At 39.2% G+C, this 20,018-nt stretch overlaps 1 protein-coding gene across 8 annotated transcripts in view; it reads left to right on the top strand.

Annotated features, from left to right (window-relative positions):
• Positions 1–20,018, top strand: part of LOC134850961 (synaptotagmin-7-like) — a 93,001-nt gene that overhangs the window by 53,936 nt on the left and 19,047 nt on the right. For 5 of the 8 annotated variants that reach the window (XM_063866808.1, XM_063866835.1, XM_063866825.1 and 2 more), the window contains exons 2-5: positions 13,921–14,278; positions 15,116–15,234; positions 15,478–15,596; positions 16,209–16,372. In XM_063866808.1, the coding sequence (XP_063722878.1) occupies positions 14,012–14,278; positions 15,116–15,234; positions 15,478–15,596; positions 16,209–16,372 (669 nt within the window). In that variant the 5' untranslated portion in view covers positions 13,921–14,011. Of the gene's footprint in view, positions 1–2,135; positions 2,454–4,578; positions 4,648–13,920; positions 14,279–15,115; positions 15,235–15,477; positions 15,597–16,208; positions 16,373–20,018 lie in introns of those variants that run through there. The other 3 variants (XM_063866800.1, XM_063866862.1, XM_063866854.1) reach the window with 2 other exon arrangements.

Here is a 20,018-nt window from a genome sequence, read left to right as displayed (position 1 = left end):
TTTCGTAACTTTGTTTAAAACTAAATGTTGGTATTTTTCGTAATAAATCAAAACATAACACTCGAAATTGATTTTCAGAAATAAAATCAAAGTCTGGGTCATGAGGATGATTTTCGTCGCAAGATAGTTTTGAGTTTTGCTGAATATTAAATGAAAGTTTTGCGGAACAATTCGTGCATCTATAATAAGTTTTCTGTTTTGATTTTCCACTTTTCGTAAATCGGTATCGTTGAAATATTAAATTCGTTCCAATTTGCCTTCGATCCGGCAATATGTGAAAACTCATCTGCTTATTATCTAATTGGCCAATATTAACACTAATGGCCTGGATTTGTTTTCTTAATTTGAGATTTTTGCGATTTATTTTGAGATTTTGAATACTCAATTCTGATTGGCTGAAAGTAAGCTAAAATTAATTTCAAGCATTCGGTCCTTCAAGCATGAGGGACGCCACCCTTGATAAACTTTCTCTGTAAAGTACTCAGAACTAACCAATCATGATCCATAACTAACACTTACAATAATTTGTAATGCTGAAACTACTTGTAGTTTCAGCACCAGAACAATTTAAGTATAACTTAGAAGACAGTTGTTCTCCTTTGGAATAAGTTCCAGATACCTAACCTGCAAATACCAGTATACTGCACGGCCGAAAATAAGATAGCGTGGCGAACAGACGGTGTGCTTTATCTGAAATTACTCTATCAGTGAGCTATCCCGGACTTAAACTCAATAGATTCTCACACAGAAATATGTTTTTAAAAAAAACTTTTTCGAAGTGGCTAGAAAACTTCCATTTTTATAAATTTCAGTGTTTTAGATTGTTTTTTTTGGACAAATTTAACTGCAGCTAGAAGTTTTTTTGCACAAATAAAACAAAATGGCTATAAAAAATTTTGTTTTCCTTGGAAATCTTGATCATTTTTGATCTATCACTCCAATGGAAAATATTGTTGATCAGAAAAGCTTGCTAATCAGAAGACCTCATCTTTGCTTCTCAGTTAGATCAAGTTAAAATGGTCCATACCAGCGTTCAACTCGGTTTAAAGTTGCTATGTGTAAAATTCAAATGCTCGATTCTGATTGGCTGAAAACTCAAATTACCGTTCTCCCCCTGTACAGATGGGGGGATGTTTTCATTTGTTTTCAGCAGAAAATTTTGCATGTTAGCTCGGTATGCAAATTGTATTCTAACCTTTTTTGCCGCAGCAAAATTTTTCCAAGCTACGGTTGTCATTTTTGGTCTCTGCAGTTCAACTCGGGGTTTTCAACTTGAATTTATTTTTCCATTTTTTTCCTGTTATACCGCACATTGCGACTTTGTGGAGACAGAGTTATTTGTGTTGATTCGATTATGTAATTTGAATGGGCGGATCAATTGTGTAAGTACGAAAAGATGGATGAAATGATTTTCTCTGGGGGGTTATTATATCCATCTATTTTCCATTCCCCCTCAAATCCACCCGCCCTTGGGCTGTTAATGTGATCCGCTTGGCTCATTCGACTACTGCCGCTTCATTGAATTAAACTCAATTTCAATCAAGCTCTTTTTAATTTGAAACACACCAAATACTCCTTTTGCAACCTGTCAACCCTTCAACAACTATAACGTTCATATGGCAGAAACTAGAGTTATGCCAAGTGAATCGAACTCCAATATGCTTAGCTACCGCGTCTTTCAATTTCATATCGTTTTTACAATTTACTACAAAACAAAACAAAAAAAGTTCCATTTTCTTGAGTCAATAGAGTCAAAATAGTAGTTTTAAAAAGCAAAATAAACTGAACAACTAACTTCCAGGGTATCTGAATAAGTAATTTGTAAATTTAGTGACCTTTAGTTGCTTTGTTTTCTAAAAAATTTTGTTTAAAAAACAAAAAATTGAACTGAATAAATTTAATTTAACTGTAATTATTCCATTTGATTTTGTGTTTTTTTTAAATGAAAAATTTTGATTTTTTTCAATGAATTTCGATATAGCTCCTTCGCTAAAGTTGAAAAAAATTATCGTTCTGCTTATTTTTACATCGGGTCTTAGCACCAAAATTTATGCAATCTCTACTCGACCCTAGAGGCTCTGGTAGAATAGATATTTTGCCATCGTATAAATGCTTTTTATGCTATCTTAGACATTGTCAAACAGACTGAAAGGCCGACGAAAAAGGTCATCAATAACTCCATAAATGGAATTGATTTATTATCATTTCGACTGTGATTTACGCAATTATTCAGTTTCATCATCACGTCGGGTGTCAACCTGCTCGGCGGGTCCCTTCTTGAATCTTTAACGAGACTAATGAAGTTAAATTCGCTTCTTCTGTTCCATGTCAGGCAGAGTAAATTAGAGACTGCGAATACAATACGACAGATAAGAAACTAGCAAAGAAGTGGTACTTCAGCGTTCACATTAATTTACGGTTGTTCCTCATCCCCGATAATTCTTCTCTTTCAGGTGAATTCTTTCTTGATAATTTTGCTTTTTTTTACCAAAAAGTCATCGATGTGCGAGCAAAATTTTCCGGAGAATTGATTTTTGACTGGCTTTTTATAATTTCTTGTTTTTTTAAAGCGTGGTTTAGGGTGCTTTTTATTTGTGTCGGTTTATTTACTAAAAGCTCAATTGATGTTCTTATTCTTGCGATAAGCAAGGGTGTTGCAACCGGGTACTAGTCTTCTTTTTCAAAACAACTTTGCATCAAACAACTTTGTTCACAAAAATTTAGCAGATATTACATCTTGCTCCATAAGTAAATGTATAACCAATCATTTTTCCGCGCACCAGGTGTAGAGGTTATAAATTTGATTGAAACAACAAAGATTTTTGGTTCGGAGCCGGCTGCGACCAGTTTTTTTTTTCAAAGTAAAATTTTTTTTTTGGATTATTGTCTATCTGTAGCGCCGACTTTTTTTTGAGTTCCTTTTTCTTTCAATTTCCTGAATGTGATTTCTAAAGCCTAATTGGTGGAGTTGATTGAGTTAAATTGTTTGTGGAATCTTACTTATAATTCAAATTTAGAAAATAATGAATTAAAATTAAATTTTTTTGAAAAAAAAAAAACGGTTTTCCAATTTTTCGCTCCGTTTAGTAATCTGCACTGAAAAATTTTGCATGCTATGATTGCGCTCATGATTAGCATGCTTAACCAATTCAGAACAGACTTTTAAACAGATTCTTTTAAACAATTTGCCTAAGAAAATCACTGAATTATTTTCTCAAATCTACACCGTATTCAACCAACAAACATTTTGATCATTTTTGCATTTATTAAACCCGCTCTTTCATAAATTAATTTTATTGTTGATTTTGATTTTACCAACTCCTTTTCCGAACGTTTAGTTTTTTTGTTTTTTCTTGTTTTTGATGACTCGGCTTCAAAACATTTTTGGGCTCATATCTAATTGGTTCAGCGGAATTCTAATACATCGTTGGATGAACAAAACAAGTTTCTTATTCGTGTGAGTTTTCTTAGAGAGCATTTTAAAATTCTGAAATGATTATTTTTTTGATGCAATGGGTGTCGACTCAAAAGTTTTCGGCCCCACTCAAAAGTTTTCGGCTCAAAAGTTTTCGGCCTTTTGGGTGTTGGCTCAAAAGTTTTCAAAAGAACGCTTTAATTTTATGCAAATGCGTTATCTAACTTTCTCAGTTTGCATTTCTTCCAAAAAACTGAATTTTTGTCAATTTAAATTATGAAATTTTTGGAAGATCTAGCGTTTCTCGACTTTTTAATAAGTATTTTTTTTTGGATTTAGCGGCTTCCATCTTTGTTGCAGCGCAAATATAAAACAATAGTACAAATGCATATAAACGTAAATGTGCGAGAGTATAAATGCATATAAAAGTAAATGCATACAGGGACAGTAGCCAAGCGTATACATGGTGCGTCCCGGCGGGTTCGGCGCCGGTTCGAATCCCGACTAGGTCATTTCCTTTCTAGAACTCGAATCTGCACCGAACTTGATGGGATGCTCCGTAACCAGGTTCGATCCCCCCAAAACCGATTTTAACCGTCTTTTCGCTCTAATTTGGTTCAGCCTTGATTAAGGCTGACCTTTAAAAAGAGCAATTTGTCTCAAGGACAAATACTGGCCATTTTTGCAGCTTGCTTTGATTTATGCAGTTGTTTGTGGCCGATCTTACCGATGTTGAAATACGTTTTGAAAACTGTAAAACTATGGATTTCCAGTGTTAGTTTTGCCGAGAAAACGCTCTGTAATTCAACTGTTTAAAAGTCAATATTTTGTGGAGATTTACGCGCACATTTTGGCGCCCCACAAGGCACTCGAGTTTACCTTAATTGTAGTTATTACATAGCGAGCATGCTCGCAGTCTGGAATGGTCATTGAGTTTTTTTTACAATCATGGCTGGGCGATAGTCAATTTTACTGATGGCCAATTTGAGAAGTGTGACATTCAGTTCGCATTGGAGCCTTGTGGATGAGAATTTTGTTATTACCGCAACACTCTTTAGTTGCCTCTAGAAGGATAGCCCCCAGGAGGTCTTTCCCAGTCAGTAATTGAAGCACGTACCACGTCTTGTACGCAACTGATCCGACCAGCAACACAACAAGCAGCAACACGAATAGCTGAACAAACTTCTTCATCTCCAGCGTCAGAGTTTTCTAATACCAGCCGCCAGAGTTTTGTAAGATATACTGGAGGGTGTGAAGCTGGGGCCAGAGGTCAAAAAACAGCTATAGATAAGCAAGTTCATACGATGCCTAAGCATAGATAGGCATCGTTCCTTCATTACATGGATTTCATGGCTTATCAGAATTGAAAATTCCTGCGTCAACATTAGATTTAACAATCACCAGAAGTCCTCCTCCCAGCCCCACTTCTTGAGTGACCCTCCTCATCGAGAAAGTGTGTTTCATTCTCACAGACAGGCACGAGAAAACAGTTGTTCAGACTCGTGAGAGAGAAATTTCCGGTGCCGAAAATCTCCAAAACCGTCAAAAACTGTAAGACTCATCTAGTTTTCATAATTTTTTTTGTGCAATAAAATTACATACGGTGTCTTATTGTGTATCCCAACTCAAAGCAAGCTACAAGTGGTAATTTTCCCGATACCACAAAGTTTTGGGTAATTGTGAACGGATTGAAAATTCAAGAAATCGGATCATAGACAAGGGGTACTAGACTAGTTTTTTGGGTTGGTTTACGACTCGAACCTGCTGACCAAAATTTTCCGAAAAATTTTGGGAAAAAAGTAAGAAATTTCCAAAAAATCGTCAAAACGTCCCCATAATTCTGCGAAACTGTGCTGTAACATGACACCAACCTTATGGTAAGTGGTCTGGTAGCGAAATATCAGGCAAATTAAGTTGAGTTTTTTCATCCTCAGGTTTTTTCCGCGTGTGTTGTTGGAACTTAACCGATTTGCCTGATTCTCCAACCCCATTGGTAAACATAAGGCTTACAACGACTTGATACCTGTTTGCATCCGTTCGCTTTTCAAAACATTCGTTTCGCAACGACTGACTAAGTGGTCCGGGACGGTAAAATTAAGCAAGTTAAGTTGTTGTCTTTCATCCTCAGGTTTGCTCCGCGTGTGTTGTTGGTTTTCAACCGACTTGCTTAATTCCCAAACCTCTTGGTAATTCGTCGAGCTACTAGCCGATTAGTAGTGACGCACCGTCGTACGACCGTTCAACAAATTTCGTACGCCGTAACATCATCCTAAGTGGTCAGGGAGGTGATATTAAGTAAGTTAAGTTGGTTTTATTCATCCTCAGGTTTACTCCGTGTGTGTTGTTTGATATCAACCGACTTACTTAATCCCCAGCCCCATTGGTAACTTTACTCACCGAAAACCGTTCCGAATCGCCCCGCAAACGCCCGATAACCGTTAATTATAGTTTGAGTTAAGTATAGACCCTAGAGCCATGGATGAGAACTTTCAGAAGAGGGTTCAAAGGTTATTTGCGAAGCGAACCAAACTTGAAAATGAACTGTACAAGTGCCATGAAATTATAATTGAGAACATTGAAAGTCAGAGTCGCTCATCAAAGATTGACACTCAGATTCAGAATTGCAAGAGCCTGATAGAGACTGCAGTTGAAATAAATGAGGAATTGATTAAGTTAGCTTCTAAAAGTGTTGATCCTGATAAATTGATACCAGCGCAGGATATGTGGCTTCATACGGTTACATCAAGAAACGATACAGTTTTACAGAAGGCTGCATCATATAAAGCTGGCTTAAACGTTGAATCTGAGGAAACAGAGCTTGACAATGTTGCAGAATCGTTAAGTACGATCGTAACAACACAACCACAAGATTCACATGAAGCAGATGCGCGCTCTAAGGTGTCGCGGTACAGTAGTCGACATCATAAATCAGGTTCGCATAAATCCAGTCGCTATACCGTCGCGCAGTCAAAAACATCAACTGAGAAGAGGCGAGATTTGTTGGTTTTGAAGAAGCAGCAGGAGGAACTTGAGAGACAAGCAAAGGTGTCATTGAAGTTGAAAGCGCAGCAAAATAAAATAAAAGAACAGCAAGGTAATTTAGAGTTGGAAGAACTAGCTGAGGTACACCGCAAGAAACTGGCTGAAATTGAGTTAAAGGAATTCGAGTTGGAAGAAGAGCTTTCTGCAGCAAGTGAGAAGATAGGAAATGCTAGCGTAACACATGTTGACCCACAACGTACTGAACAATGAGTAGAAAACGTTGTCACTGAGCAAGAGCAGGCCGAAGTTGTTGCAAGCTCAGAGCAAAGTCATCCAGTAGTCGAGAGTTCCACTTTGATTGCTACTGATGTTTTGCAAGGGGTTGGTGCCGTCGTCAGCGGGGGTGCCGTCGTCAGCGGGGGTGCCTTCGTCAACGCTGGTCAAACCACATACAGTGAACCGGGAGGCCACAATAGGAATCGAATTCAGGCTCAGAGATCAAGTTTGGTCCAATCGCGTCTGTCATTGCACTCAATCGAGAACCCATCTAGTTTACCACAGTTCGTTGCCTCCAGCTCAAACTTTGTTACTCGACACTTAGCTTCAACACCTCATGCTGAAGTTTCGCAAAATCACAATCTGATACCACAAGCAAGTGGTAGCATTCCCGCTTCAATGCCCTTTGGTAATCCCACCATTAATGTGGCACCGCCTTCTGTGTCGACCGTTACTAATCCAGTTTCGCTTCCGGCGAGTCAACCTTTTGTTCCTCCATTAACCGTTCCGATTCCCATTTCGCTTCCGATTATTCAACCATTTGTCCCGTCAACCGTTCCTATTCCCTCTTTGCTTCCGGTCAGTCAGCCACATTCCGGCCCCGTTTCAACTGGCTATCAGGCGCCTGCAGCGCCATCCCATCAACCTATAAATGTTCCAAACAACCCAACAAGTTTCTCAAGTGAACACTATAACCCGTATAGCAGTTTGTGGAGACCTGCCGCGACTGCGCAAACGATGCCAGTTCCTCAATACTGCGCACCGCCCTCAAACGTTTTCTCAGTGACAACTCCTGTTGTTCCACCAAACACCGTAGTTCCTTATACAAGTTTTGGGACTGTGTTTTACACCCAGCCGCAAACTCATCCAGTTGTTGAAACAGCGCATCAAGGTTATCCACCTACATATCCTGCGCCCACTACGGGCCCGTCTTACGTGCCTAATAGCGAACAACCCATCTCGGCGAGAGAGTTAGCAGATATCATTCTGCATAGCCGCAAAGACCGTCTACCGGAGTTGAACTTGGAAGTGTTTGATGGAGAACCACTTAACTGGTATGAATGGTTCGGGCAGTTCCAAGCAACAGTTGATTCGGCTATGCTAACTGATGATGAAAAACTCAAATATCTGAAAACACACGTTAAAGACAAAGCCAAGAGTGCAATTGCGGAATACGGCTACAGTGGAGTGTTGTATAAGGATGCTCTAGCAACTCTCCAGAGAAAATTTGGGCAACCTCATGTTGTAGTTGGTGCACATTTGGATAAGTTGAAGAATTTTCCCGCATTGAAGATGCACAACTCTGACCATGTTATAAGTTTTTCTGCGGTGATTTCTGGGCTCGTAGCTGTTTTTAGGTCTTTGTCGTTCAATGACGACTTGAAAAGTGTGAACCTATTAAATCAAGCCGTCAGTAAGCTTCCTCCAAATCTAAAAGAGGCATGGTCCATGCATACTGTTAGACAACATTGGCAGCGATTAACATTGCTAGACTTCAACGATTGGCTTAAGAATAAGGCAAAAGGCCATGAGCGATTGAAATCTTTAGTCAAAGTCGAGCAGCCAGTTAAACAAAAAGTAGTTACAAAAGTGCTTGCAGGTAACACTAAGGTAAGTTCTAAGGATGAGAAAAGTAGAGAAAAGACAAGGTTTCCTCCATGCTCGCTATGCAAAGGGCAGCATGCACTCTGGAACTGTTCCGTGTTCAAAGAGAAAAACGCAACACAAAGGGCTAAATATGTAGCAGAACAAAAGCTCTGTTTTTCTTGTTTACAAGGCAACCATACCTTCCGAAAGTGCCAAAAGGCAAGAAAATGCCCAAAACAGGACTGTGAGAGCACTCACAATGTGCTTCTTCATGGAGCCGAGAAAGTTTTCCCGCCCAAAGAGGCCGACCGATCATCATCGACTCAAACTAATACAAACACTACTTCTGCAAATAACGCAGCTTGTGTTAAACCTTGTGAGGGAACTGCAAAAGGTATTATTCCCGTTGCGTTGGTAGATGTGTCCTCTGGTTCGGAAAATTCGAATGCACTAGCACTTTGTGACACCGGTTCCACTCATTCTTGGGTTTCCGCGGCACTCGTTGAACGTCTGAAATTAGTTGGCACGCCCGTAAATGTTACGACCGATGGTTTTAACTCAGCCAAGGTATCTAAAACTCAACGAGTTCACTTGAAAGTTTCCGCAAAGCCCAATGAAAGTGAATTTTCCTTTTCGTTTGTCGCTTTCGTTAAGCACAACATGTATATAGGACCCGATGTTATAAACGTTTCCGAATTGCAGGTCAAATACCCGCAACTAGCCCCGTTAAAGACGACTGCGTATAATTACAAAGAGATTGAGATAGTTATAGGACAGGACTTCTATCATGCGATAAGACCCCTCGAACATGTCTTCGGAGATGAACTTGACTCACCGTGCGCCGTCCGACTTCCGATAGGTTGGGTCATTAGTGGTCCGTCTCCTGATCGTTCGTCCTTAAATTCTTCTTCCTTTAACTGCGTTACGGACGATACTTCTCTGACCGACCAAATCAAAACTTGGTATGAGTTAGAGTCGTATGGTGCGTTCAAGCAAGTAGATGCCCGTTCCGCAGCAGACAAGCGTGCTTTGTCGATCCTAAAAACTGAAACCGTTCACGATGGTGAGCGTTACACTGTACCGATGCTGTGGAGTGATAATGATGTTAGCTTGCCTAACAATTATTATTCTTCATTAGCCCAATTAAAGTCGCTAGAGAAAAGATTAGATAAAGATCCGTTACTTCGCGAGAAGTATACCGAAATAATCAGAGAAGATATAAGTAAAGGATATGTCATAACCGTCAACCCGCACGATCCCAGCTCACGAGCCGAACGTGAGTGGTATCTTCCACACCATCCGGTTTTGAACCCGAACAAACCCGGCAAGGTGCGCCGTGTGCTCAATGGAGCATCCAAATTTCATGGCACTTCCTTAAATAGATCTCTCTTGGTTGGCCCGGATCTCCTTCAAAATCTTATTTTTGTACTGTTGAGGTTCCGTCAACACAATTACGCCGTCTCAGCGGACATAGAAGGTATGTTCTTACAAGTTGGAGTGCTTGCGCGAGATCAACCGTCTCTCCGTTTTTTGTGGCGGGAGGACCCCACTTCAAGTGTGGTGGTTCACCAATACACCCGTCATATTTTTGGCGCTCGTGATTCGCCAACTTGTGCGAATTTCGCGCTACAAAAAACTGCTTCTGATAATCAAGCTGAATACCCCGAAGCCGCTTCAGCCGTTGTCCAGAAGTTTTACATGGACGACTATCTTGACTCGTTCGAAAATACCGCTGACGCTCTTAGCCTAAGTAAAGACTTAGTCGCAATGCTCAAATTAGGTGGGTTTAACCTGACCAAGTTTGTTAGCAATGTACCCGAAGTTACAACCGCTCTTAATCCGGACAACCGTGAGTCCAACCAGTCAGTTAAGGATATTTGTAAGAGTCCAGACCAATCGTCGCATGTTCTTGGTCTCAGGTGGGATCATGTAAAATATACCCTAGTAGTAAGTAGAGGTGTTGATCGACCACTAGATAAAGCAATTACTCAACGCACCGTGTTGAGTTTTGTTTCCTCAGTTTTTGATCCAATAGGACTGGTAGCTCCATATACTGTGAAAGCGCGCCTTTTACTAAAAGACATATGGAGAATCAGTGGTCAAAAGTGAGATGATGATCTCCCAGAGGAAATTAAACAACAATTTCTAGATTGGCACTCAGGGCTTCCAGTATTAGGTACTCTGACGATACCTCGTAGCTACTTTACCGAACCGTTCGACCGCTGTGAACTTCACACGTTCGGTGATAGTTCGCAGGACGTTTTTTGCGCCGTATCGTTTCTCCGAGCCCGACTTGCTAAATCGCAAAAGACCGAGTTAGCTTTTGTATTTGGGAAAGCCCGTGTAGCGCCTATGAAGATGCTCTCCATTCCCAAGTTTGAGCTTCAGGCTGCTCTGCTTGCGACTCGACTCAAAGAAGAGATTTTGAAAGCGCTTACTTTCAAAGTAAGCAATGTATTCTTGTGGACTGATTCTACCACCGTTCTCCAGTGGCTTAAATCGTGCAACAAACTTCCTGTGTTTGTTGGAAACCGCACTGGTGAAATCTTGGAGTCCACCACCATTGATCAATGGAATCATGTACTCAGTGGTGATAACCCAGCTGATACCGGCACACGAGGGATTTCTTCGGAAGCCCTCAAGGATAGCAGCTGGGTTAGAGGCCCTAGTATATTGAGGACATGTGATTGGCCATTCAAGCCGAACACTGATGTCATCAAAAAGATCCAATTAACAGGCCCACTCTGTGACATTGATACATGCCTTGAGACTGCATCTACGTTTGTTGTTGATGCTTCATCTGAGAAAGCGCCGTCGATCCGTCTGTTTAAAAATTGGGATAAGTTCAGCTCAATTGTAAAGTACAAACGTGTTTTAGCGTTCATGCTTCGTGTGCTACCATCGCATAAACACTTCCGTACAGAAACGCTTGAAATAACCGACCCGTCCGAGTTAGATATTGCCGAGCAGAAGCTCATTTATCTCGCTCAGTCCGAATCATTTCCTGCCGAAGTGAAAATACTTCAGTCCGATAAACTGATAACAAAGAAAAGTCGGATTGCTAAATATTCTCCGTTCATCGGCCCAGCTGGCATCCTGCGTTCAACTGGACGTATCAGCCGTCTTGTTGATACCGACTTTGATAGCAAACATCCAATAATACTGGATGGTCGACACCGAGTTGCTCATATGTTGATTAGGCATATGCACTTTCAACATGCACATCAGGGGTTGGATTACATGCGTGCTGTAGTTCAGTTGAAATACATTGTTCTGAAGTTGCGCTGGTTACTTGGGAACATCGAAAATACTTGCATAACATGCCGTAAGCGCAAAGCAAAAACAGTTGTGCCCATTATGTCTGACCTACCGATTGAAAGACTGGGTTACAAGCAGCCTCCCTTCTCCAACACAGGTGTTGATTACTTTGGCCCGTTTCAAGTGCCAATACGCCGAAGTACCGAAAAGAGATGGGGTTTCCTATTTACCTGCCTCACGACTCGAGCAGTTCACATCGAGTTGGTTCCATCTCTCGATACTAGTTCCTGCGTCATGGGCGTAAAGCGATTTATTGCAAGGCGAGGTACCCCAAAACCATTCTTTCTGACAATGGCACGAATTTTGTTGGTGCTCAAAAGGAGCTCCTATCCTGTGTCCAAAATTGGAACAAAGTCGCCCCGGCCGTTTTCGTCCACAAAGGCATTAAGTGGAAGTTTAACCCGCCCAGTGCCCCTCATCACGGTGGCGCCTGGGAGCGGCTAGTGAGAAGTGTTAAGCGAGTGTTGTACGACATATTAGGCAGCAGGAGATTAACTGAGGAAGTTCTAGGAACAACGCTCTGCCTAGTTGAACAATTACTTAACGCAAGACCGATCACTCCGGTCAGTTCCGATCCGCACGACCTAAAGGCACTCACCCCGAATCACTTCATTCTCGGTCACAGCGCAGCTAGCTTCCCGTCGTTAAGTTTCGAAGATAACTTTGATTATAAAAAGCGTTACGCCAGAGCACAATCGTACGCTAACGCAGTTTGGTCACGCTGGCTGCGTGAATATGTACCATCTCTCAACAAGAGAGCAAAGTGGCATAATGATTCGGATGTCACACTGAAAACCGGCGACTTGGTTTGGGTAGTCGAACCCGACAGCCCACGTGGGCATTACCCACTCGCCCGTATTGCTAAACTACACTACGGAAAAGACGGATGCGCCCGATCTGCCGATATCAAAACTGTTACGAGCGAGCTGACACGACCGACCGTAAAACTCGCACCTGTTCTTCCGTCTTTAGGGGCGGAGGATGTTGCAGCGCAAATATAAAACAATAGTACAAATGCATAAAAACGTAAATGTGCGAGAGTATAAATGCATATAAAAGTAAATGCATACAGGGACAGTAGCCAAGCGTATACATGGTGCGTCCCGGCGGGTTCGGCGCCGGTTCGAATCCCGACTAGGTCATTTCCTTTCTAGAACTCGAATCTGCACCGAACTTGATGGGATGCTCCGTAACCAGGTTCGATCCCCCCAAAACCGATTTTAACCGTCTTTTCGCTCTAATTTGGTTCAGCCTTGATTAAGGCTGACCTTTAAAAAGAGCAATTTGTCTCAAGGACAAATACTGGCCATTTTTGCAGCTTGCTTTGATTTATGCAGTTGTTTGTGGCCGATCTTACCGATGATGAAATACGTTTTGAAAACTGTAAAATTATGGATTTCCAGTGTTAGTTTTGCCGAGAAAACGCTCTGTAATTCAACTGTTTAAAAGTCAATATTTTGTGGAGATTTACGCGCACAATCTTATTTTTTGTCTGCAACTTTGTTATGATACCTTTATGTTGTATCGCAAGTAGATTGAAACTCTGCTCTCCTTTTTTGAGAAACTGTTTTTCTTGCTCAGCAAAAGTCAATTTTGCAGTTGATGTAATTCTTAGTTAGGGAATTAATCCCTCAGGGCTTAAGACGCTCTAGTACTATTTAAAGGCATCGGTTTTGACTGACCGACCCTAAACTTTCTGTAAAAGGGTCTTTAGCGCCACTATGTATTAAATTTGAGACAGGAGCGCGCGCCAAAAATACACAATTTTTTGGTAAAAATTGTCCAAAAAGTGCTTAAAAACACTTTTTCGGACTCTTTTTTCAAAATTTCAAAAATTTGGCCAAAAAAGGGTCTTTTAATTGATTTGAAAGAGTCTGGAAAATCAATTTGGCTGGCCTGAAAATCCCTTACCTCTCGAGAAAATTCAAGTTCCTCCCGTGCATTCGCACATTGGATGTAAAATTAGATGTAAATTCTTGATTTATCAGACATATTTGGCTTTTGGGTCTTGCATTTTTTAAAATTTTTGTACTGAGAACAATAGTACATAATGAAACACCAAGATCTTCAGTTTTGAAAAAAGTAGGTTTGGGTTCTCAAACTGAAAAGACTTGCAATACAGTTGTTTCTGAACTAAGGGCGACTATTAAATATATTTTTTCTAAACTTAATTGCCAATAAATGCATTTTAAAGAAAGCGTTTCTTCTTTTATTGACCCTGCTGCTATTTGCTTTCATCGCCCAATTTTCAGCAAAAATCTAGCATACAAATCGACCGCCATGTGAATAAAATGTTCGACCATTTCATCAATTGCTGACGAAAACAAACATTGCTGTTTCAGCCAGAGAAACTTTTCGAACCTTGCAGCACGCATTTATAATCATACGGCGAGAACTGTAGTCTAAGGCAAGACCAACTGCAAACTTAACGTCATGTTTGGTTCTCGGAGGAGTAAAAAGACGAGCATCGCGTACTCGGAAACTAGTCAGAGCGACAGTACAACTTCTCCCAGCTCCCCCAATGGAATAATGGACAGAGGCGGAATCAATTTCCCCCAAAGCCCTTCAGGGTTGATGACGTCATCACAGCGACGGCTTTCCGCCGGGCTGGTGACTTCACAGCGACGGCTTTCCGCCTCCTCGTCTTCCCAGTACACTCAAAGTATTCTTGCCGGTTTCTTTTCCCTGGGAAGCAATAACGTAAGTGAAGTATTCCTTTCTTCAACATCGTGATTTGTTTTTGTTTTTGCTCCGACAATTCCACGAAGTGAAGTTAATAATCTGAGACGTAGAGTGTGTTTTTGCGGTCAATTTTGACCAGCTCTATGAAAGCCAATAGGGGGGGTGGGGGTGGCTTTCTTAGAGTTTAAGTGTGTTATCACATTAAAGCTTCATTGGTTGTGATTTCAGTTTTCTTATATCTCAATATCTCAAAACTTGTCTCATTAGCCAATAAACTGGTCCGAAATTTGATATTCAGGCAAATTTAGAGCAATTCAGATAACCGGCTCTAATTTTGATAACAAATCCTATGGGGGGCTTTAAAAAAATTTTTCGGAAAATTTGTCGACCGTTTTTTTAGGTCGACCAAATTGATTTTCCGAGCTCTCCAAAAGCACTTAAAAGACCCTTTTTTGAGCAAATTTTGTGAACCGCAGGCAAAATTTTGAAGAAAAAAACAGGCCAAAAACGGCTTTTTTAGGCATTTTTGAAAAAATTTCAACAAAAAATCGCGTTTTTCGGCGCGCGCTCTCCCCTCAAAATTAGTATATATTGGCGCCTAAGATGTCTTTCGAAATATTTTAGGGTCCGTCATCAACAATGGATATCTCAAAACAGTACAAAGTGGGGACCCTTTGGGTCGGCAGGGGGTCGAATCCCTGGGGGCGGGGGTGGGGAAACGTTCGTTTTTCCTCCATAAAACCCCCCCTGAAACCAACTCTCTGTTGCCATGCTCTTAACATATTGACGAGACTGCTGTAGTAAGCATATTACGAGTTGGCTTTTGTTGCGAGTTGTCGCATTACATTATTTCAGGACGATAAGGGCTCCTCTTACTGTGGATCTCTGCACTTCAGTTTGCGATATGACTTCCCCCGCCAGATCCTGGCCATCACCATCATAGAAGCCAAGGATCTCCTTGCCATGGACAGGGGGTATGCTATTCATTCCCCCTTCCGGATCAAAGTAATAGACCAAGTTGCAGATAGGACAAATGTTTTTAAGAGCCAAAGCAAAATAGATAGTAAAAATGTTCAAGTGAAAAAATTTGAATGCATAGAATTGCACTTGTTGAAAGTTGAATGGTCGATTTTAAAACTTCTTGTGTTCCTTCAGATTGGTATTTTTCTCAAAAGTTTATTAATTTTTGACCCTTATCGCATTTGTTGTTTTTTCAGGGGCACGAGTGACCCTTACGTGAAGATGAATCTTCTGCCAGATAAGAAAAAGAAGTTGGAGACCAAAGTCGTCTTCAAGAAACTCAACCCCACCTGGAACGAGACTCTCTTCTTCAATGGTACGAATAACGTCGCTAGATCCATTAGTTAGAGGGGGTAGGGGAGGGAAGCGGGAGGGAAGAAGGGGGTGCTTACAAGATCTGGTCTGAGATGTTCAGTTACTTCATCCTAAAAATTGTGAAATTATTCATTAAGGCTTTTTTGCTATTTTTTGATAATTAGCGAATTGGTTTTTTTTATTACTTCTAAAGGAGCTCCAGTGTTATATTAGATATAGTTAGCTTAACAATTTTTGGCAAAAAATTTTGTTGAAAGTTTTTTTCTAGCCAAACGTATTCGAAATAAGCGAACCACTGGTTTTTAAAATAAAATTTGTTGCAGTTGTATGGGCTGTATGATATTTTAACGCATTACCTAGTAGAGAACCATTTAGTTTTGGCTCTTTTTCCTCCTCTTTCTCCCCCACCTCATACAAGCATTCCTTATTTTGGTAAAAAGAGAGGTTTTTCAAGGTAAAGTATGAAGACTTGATATGTTTGTCTTGGCACAATTACTCTGCGTGCCAAATTTTGTAACAATTGGACAATGTGAACAGTAAGTTTGCTAGTAAAATTGTTCAGGTCGTGGTGAGCGAGGGGGGGGGGCAGGAAAAACAGCCTTAGTTATTTTAGGCTACCCGCATGACAAGCTGCAGAAGCGTGTATTACACATGGTGGTGTTAGACTATGACAAATTCAGCAGGGACGACCCAATCGGGGAGATCAACATCCCCCTCTGCGAAGTGGACTTCGCCCACCCTCTGCAGATGTGGCGAGAATTGAACCCCATATCTAAGGTGAAACACAATTTTCTCATCGATTATTCATCATCATCATCATCATCATCCTTTTTTATTTGGAAACTCCTTTTTCTCAGAGATGTTAGTTGATATATTTTCGAGTTTATTTTTTGAGCAAATTAATGGGGGGCCCTTTTACCGTCCCCCGGCGAGATATAAAGATATATCGATGGTGTAAATGTAACCATTTATTTTTTTGGGCTCTTTTCTAGTTTCTCATCCCCTCATAAAATTACTAAGTAAAGCTGTTCGAAAAGTTGTTCACCCGGTATTTTGCATGTAATTTTGTTGTTCGTTTTTGATGTTATTTTTGTTGAAAAGTGTGTTCACCTGTTCACGCTGACACGTTTTATTGCAGCTGAAACATGAAAAATCATTTAAATATTTTTTCATAAAAAAATTTTCGGAAAAAATCAAAGGGGGGATTGGAAAAGAGCCATTTTTTGCAAAGTCGAACATGAAGTAAAAATGTGTTTTTCGATAATAAAATAACGACAAGGCAATTTAAAATTATAGAAGTTCGCTGTTTGGAGAGTCGGTTAATGATTTAAAAATCAACAATTTTCACCAAGAGTAGCATTTATGCACAATATGGCTCCTTTTCATTCCCCCACCTCATACGAGCATCAATTTTATAGTGTAACGAGTGGTTTTACCAGGTTAATTATGAAGACCAAATATGTTTGCCATGGCCTAATTAGTCATACAATGCTAGTCATGGAAAAATGCTAGTCATAAAATTTTCATACAATTTCAAAACTGAAATTGCCCCAAGTTTTTTTTGTTTTTTTTTACAACCGCAAATCGAAATTTGTACTCAAGCAAACATTTTCCAAGAAAAAGTTTTTGCATGCAAATTTTAATTTTTTGTCTGCATAACGTAGTGCTGGATACGCAAAAATCAGATTTTTTTCCTCCGTTTCTCTGGATAACTTTTTCAAACAGACTAAAAACTCCGGCTCTTTTCCAGTTCCCCCTTTTCAAAATACCGAGTTTTATGTTTGTTTTACGTGTTATTACGGCTAAATGCGTGATGTTACGTTGTAAAGTATGAAGAACAAATCTGTTCACAGTTGTCGATTTGATCACCACGCCAAATTTCATTGCATTATGACAAGGTTATATAAGCTTTTCAAAATTGAATTTGAAAGGGGGGAACTGGAAAAGAGCCAAAACTTCTATTTCCTTTGTATGGCAAGTTTATATATGCCTTGATCAATGTCTGATAATTTGAAAATTCTAATTTCAAAAATATTCTTTTTTGAAAATTTTTGCCAAAATTTAAAAGTTTGATGTTTTCACTATATAATTTGTGAAAAAAAAACTATTAGACAATTTATGTCGTTTCCATTGGAAAAGCCAGATCATCAACCATTTGGTGACTCTAATGTTGATCAAACCATGGGTTTAGTTTAGTTACTTGTATTCGGTCACAACCACATCCCTAAGATTTTGAGAAATAACTTTTAATAAAATCAACTTTTTGGTTTCTGAAAAAATGCTTATCTTACAATTTCCATACATGAAAAAATGCTTATCTTAGAGTTTTCTTATCATTTTCTGTATCTATGGAATAGTACGAAATTGTAAGATAAGCATTTTTTCATGTATCAAAATTGTAGGACAAGCATTTTTGGTCAACCCGGGTATGAAGACCAAATATGTTTATCATGGCCTAATTAGTCCATCGAACAAATTAGTCCATTAATTATGAAGACCAAATATTCATGACCTAATTAATTCATAACATTCAAACAATGTGAACAAAAGTTTACTCATAAAATTTTTTAAGTGGGGGAAGGAAAAAAGAGCCCACAATGTTTTCAACTGCAATCTTTCTACTCTTTGTGAGCCCTTATCATTCTGACTTCAGTATGAAAGGTAGAGATTGCTGCGTTTTGTAGATAGCAATTTTAAGCCCGTTACCTAATTCCATAAACCAACTTAACCAGTTTATGTGACCCAATACCTAGTCTAGTAAAACAATGTAATCAGATTAAGTTGAAGTCAAAATAATTGGAATATGTCGAAGTGCTTGGTAATTCAGTTTCACCTCAGCGATGTTAAGCATCGCGCTCAGCAAATAGTTTGTAGAAATTATGTACCGGTTATAGCAAAAAAAGATGATTGGAGTAAGATATTGCACAGTCAAAAACGATTACGTGTTCAAGGAAAACGTGCTAATTTTTTTAGAGTAACATATATTTTATTTTCCTTGTTTCAGAAACTTTCAGTACCGTTCATCATGTATAGAAAAATCTTAAAAAGTCATTCAGAAAAAGTTTAGGTGGTCAAATCTAAGCATATCAGGGAAAAATCTACAAAATATATGAAGAAGTCAAGTAATTCCGTTTTTTCACTTTTTTTTCGCTCTTTGACAAACGTTTGGTGAAGTCAAAAACCAAATAGCCCAAAGCACTCCTCGTAATTATATACAAAAACATGTTAATTTTCACGACCAAGCATATATTGTTCCGAATTTCGATACGAAAGTAACGGAATATTTGTGCTCAGGGTGGGTTTTTTTTGACGGAATTTTTTCTAATATCATTTGGAAGGTTTTATTTTCCTGAGCTTAAATTTGAAAAGATAAGGGACGATCAACGCGCGATTTATTTGGGACAATCAACGCGAAATCAACGCGCCAATTTGGGACAATCAACGCGCGATATATTTCGCGCTATTAACGCGTAAGCGGAGATTTAATCCGCCTTAGAAATTGTTCCAAATTGGTTGAAAGAGGCTTATTTGCCATAATGATTTGTTACATTGAGCAAAATCTATTCTTTTAGACTTTATATGGCGTGTGGGTGATGATTTCATAAAAAAGTTCAATTTAAAAAAAAAAATTTTAAATTTTATTTTATTACATTTAATTTTTTTATGTTACTACTGCTTCATAAAACTTAAAAGGCAGTCGGAAAATTCAGGGCTTGGCCCTGATACGAGCAGTCTTGTTATCTTTGTATAAATTTTTTGGTTTTTCCAGAAAAAAAATAGACTAGCAAGTCCATTTAGCAGATGAGTTTCAACGTCATTTTTATTAAGTCGCATTGAGTCGCTTTGAAAGTTTGCATAATGTGTTTGATAACTTGTGCCGGTTGACAAAAAAGACTTTTTTGCGAGCCATTCAATTAATTAGTTTTAAAAAATCCCAACTGAATTTTATTAATTGAAATAATTTGCATTATAAAACTTCGATTTGAACTATATTTGTAGCTTTGCTCAATTTTGCAGAAAAATCATTCAAAAGTTGTTCGAAAAATAAAAATTGAAAAACATCATTTTAGTTTTGATAGCTTTGTCAATTATTCGAATCGAGTCTAAGGAAAGACTGTTCAACATAATTTCAAACTTATGGGATAGCTTCGCAAAAAACTTAGAAATTAAAACAATTAAGTTGCAATAAATCCTAAACAACTTCACGACTTCAAAAATTCTACAAACAAAATAATAGTGCAATAGAAATATTATGCAAATTGGAAAGTGGAGGCGAAGCAAAAAGCAGAATGGTCTAAGAGCAGAATGGGTCCAAGAGCAGAAAAACGGAAAAAAATTAACTTTTATTGATTAATACGGGCTAATTGATAAAAAAATTTATTATAATTGTCAATAATTTCAAGAAAATGAAAAAGTAGGCATG

This window comes from Symsagittifera roscoffensis, chromosome 1 (genome assembly GCF_963678635.1).
Source record: "Symsagittifera roscoffensis chromosome 1, txSymRosc1.1, whole genome shotgun sequence".
Classification (NCBI taxonomy): domain Eukaryota; kingdom Metazoa; phylum Xenacoelomorpha; order Acoela; family Convolutidae; genus Symsagittifera; species Symsagittifera roscoffensis.
Note: the sequence above shows the minus strand (reverse complement) of the source record. Positions and strands in the feature narration are given on the sequence as shown.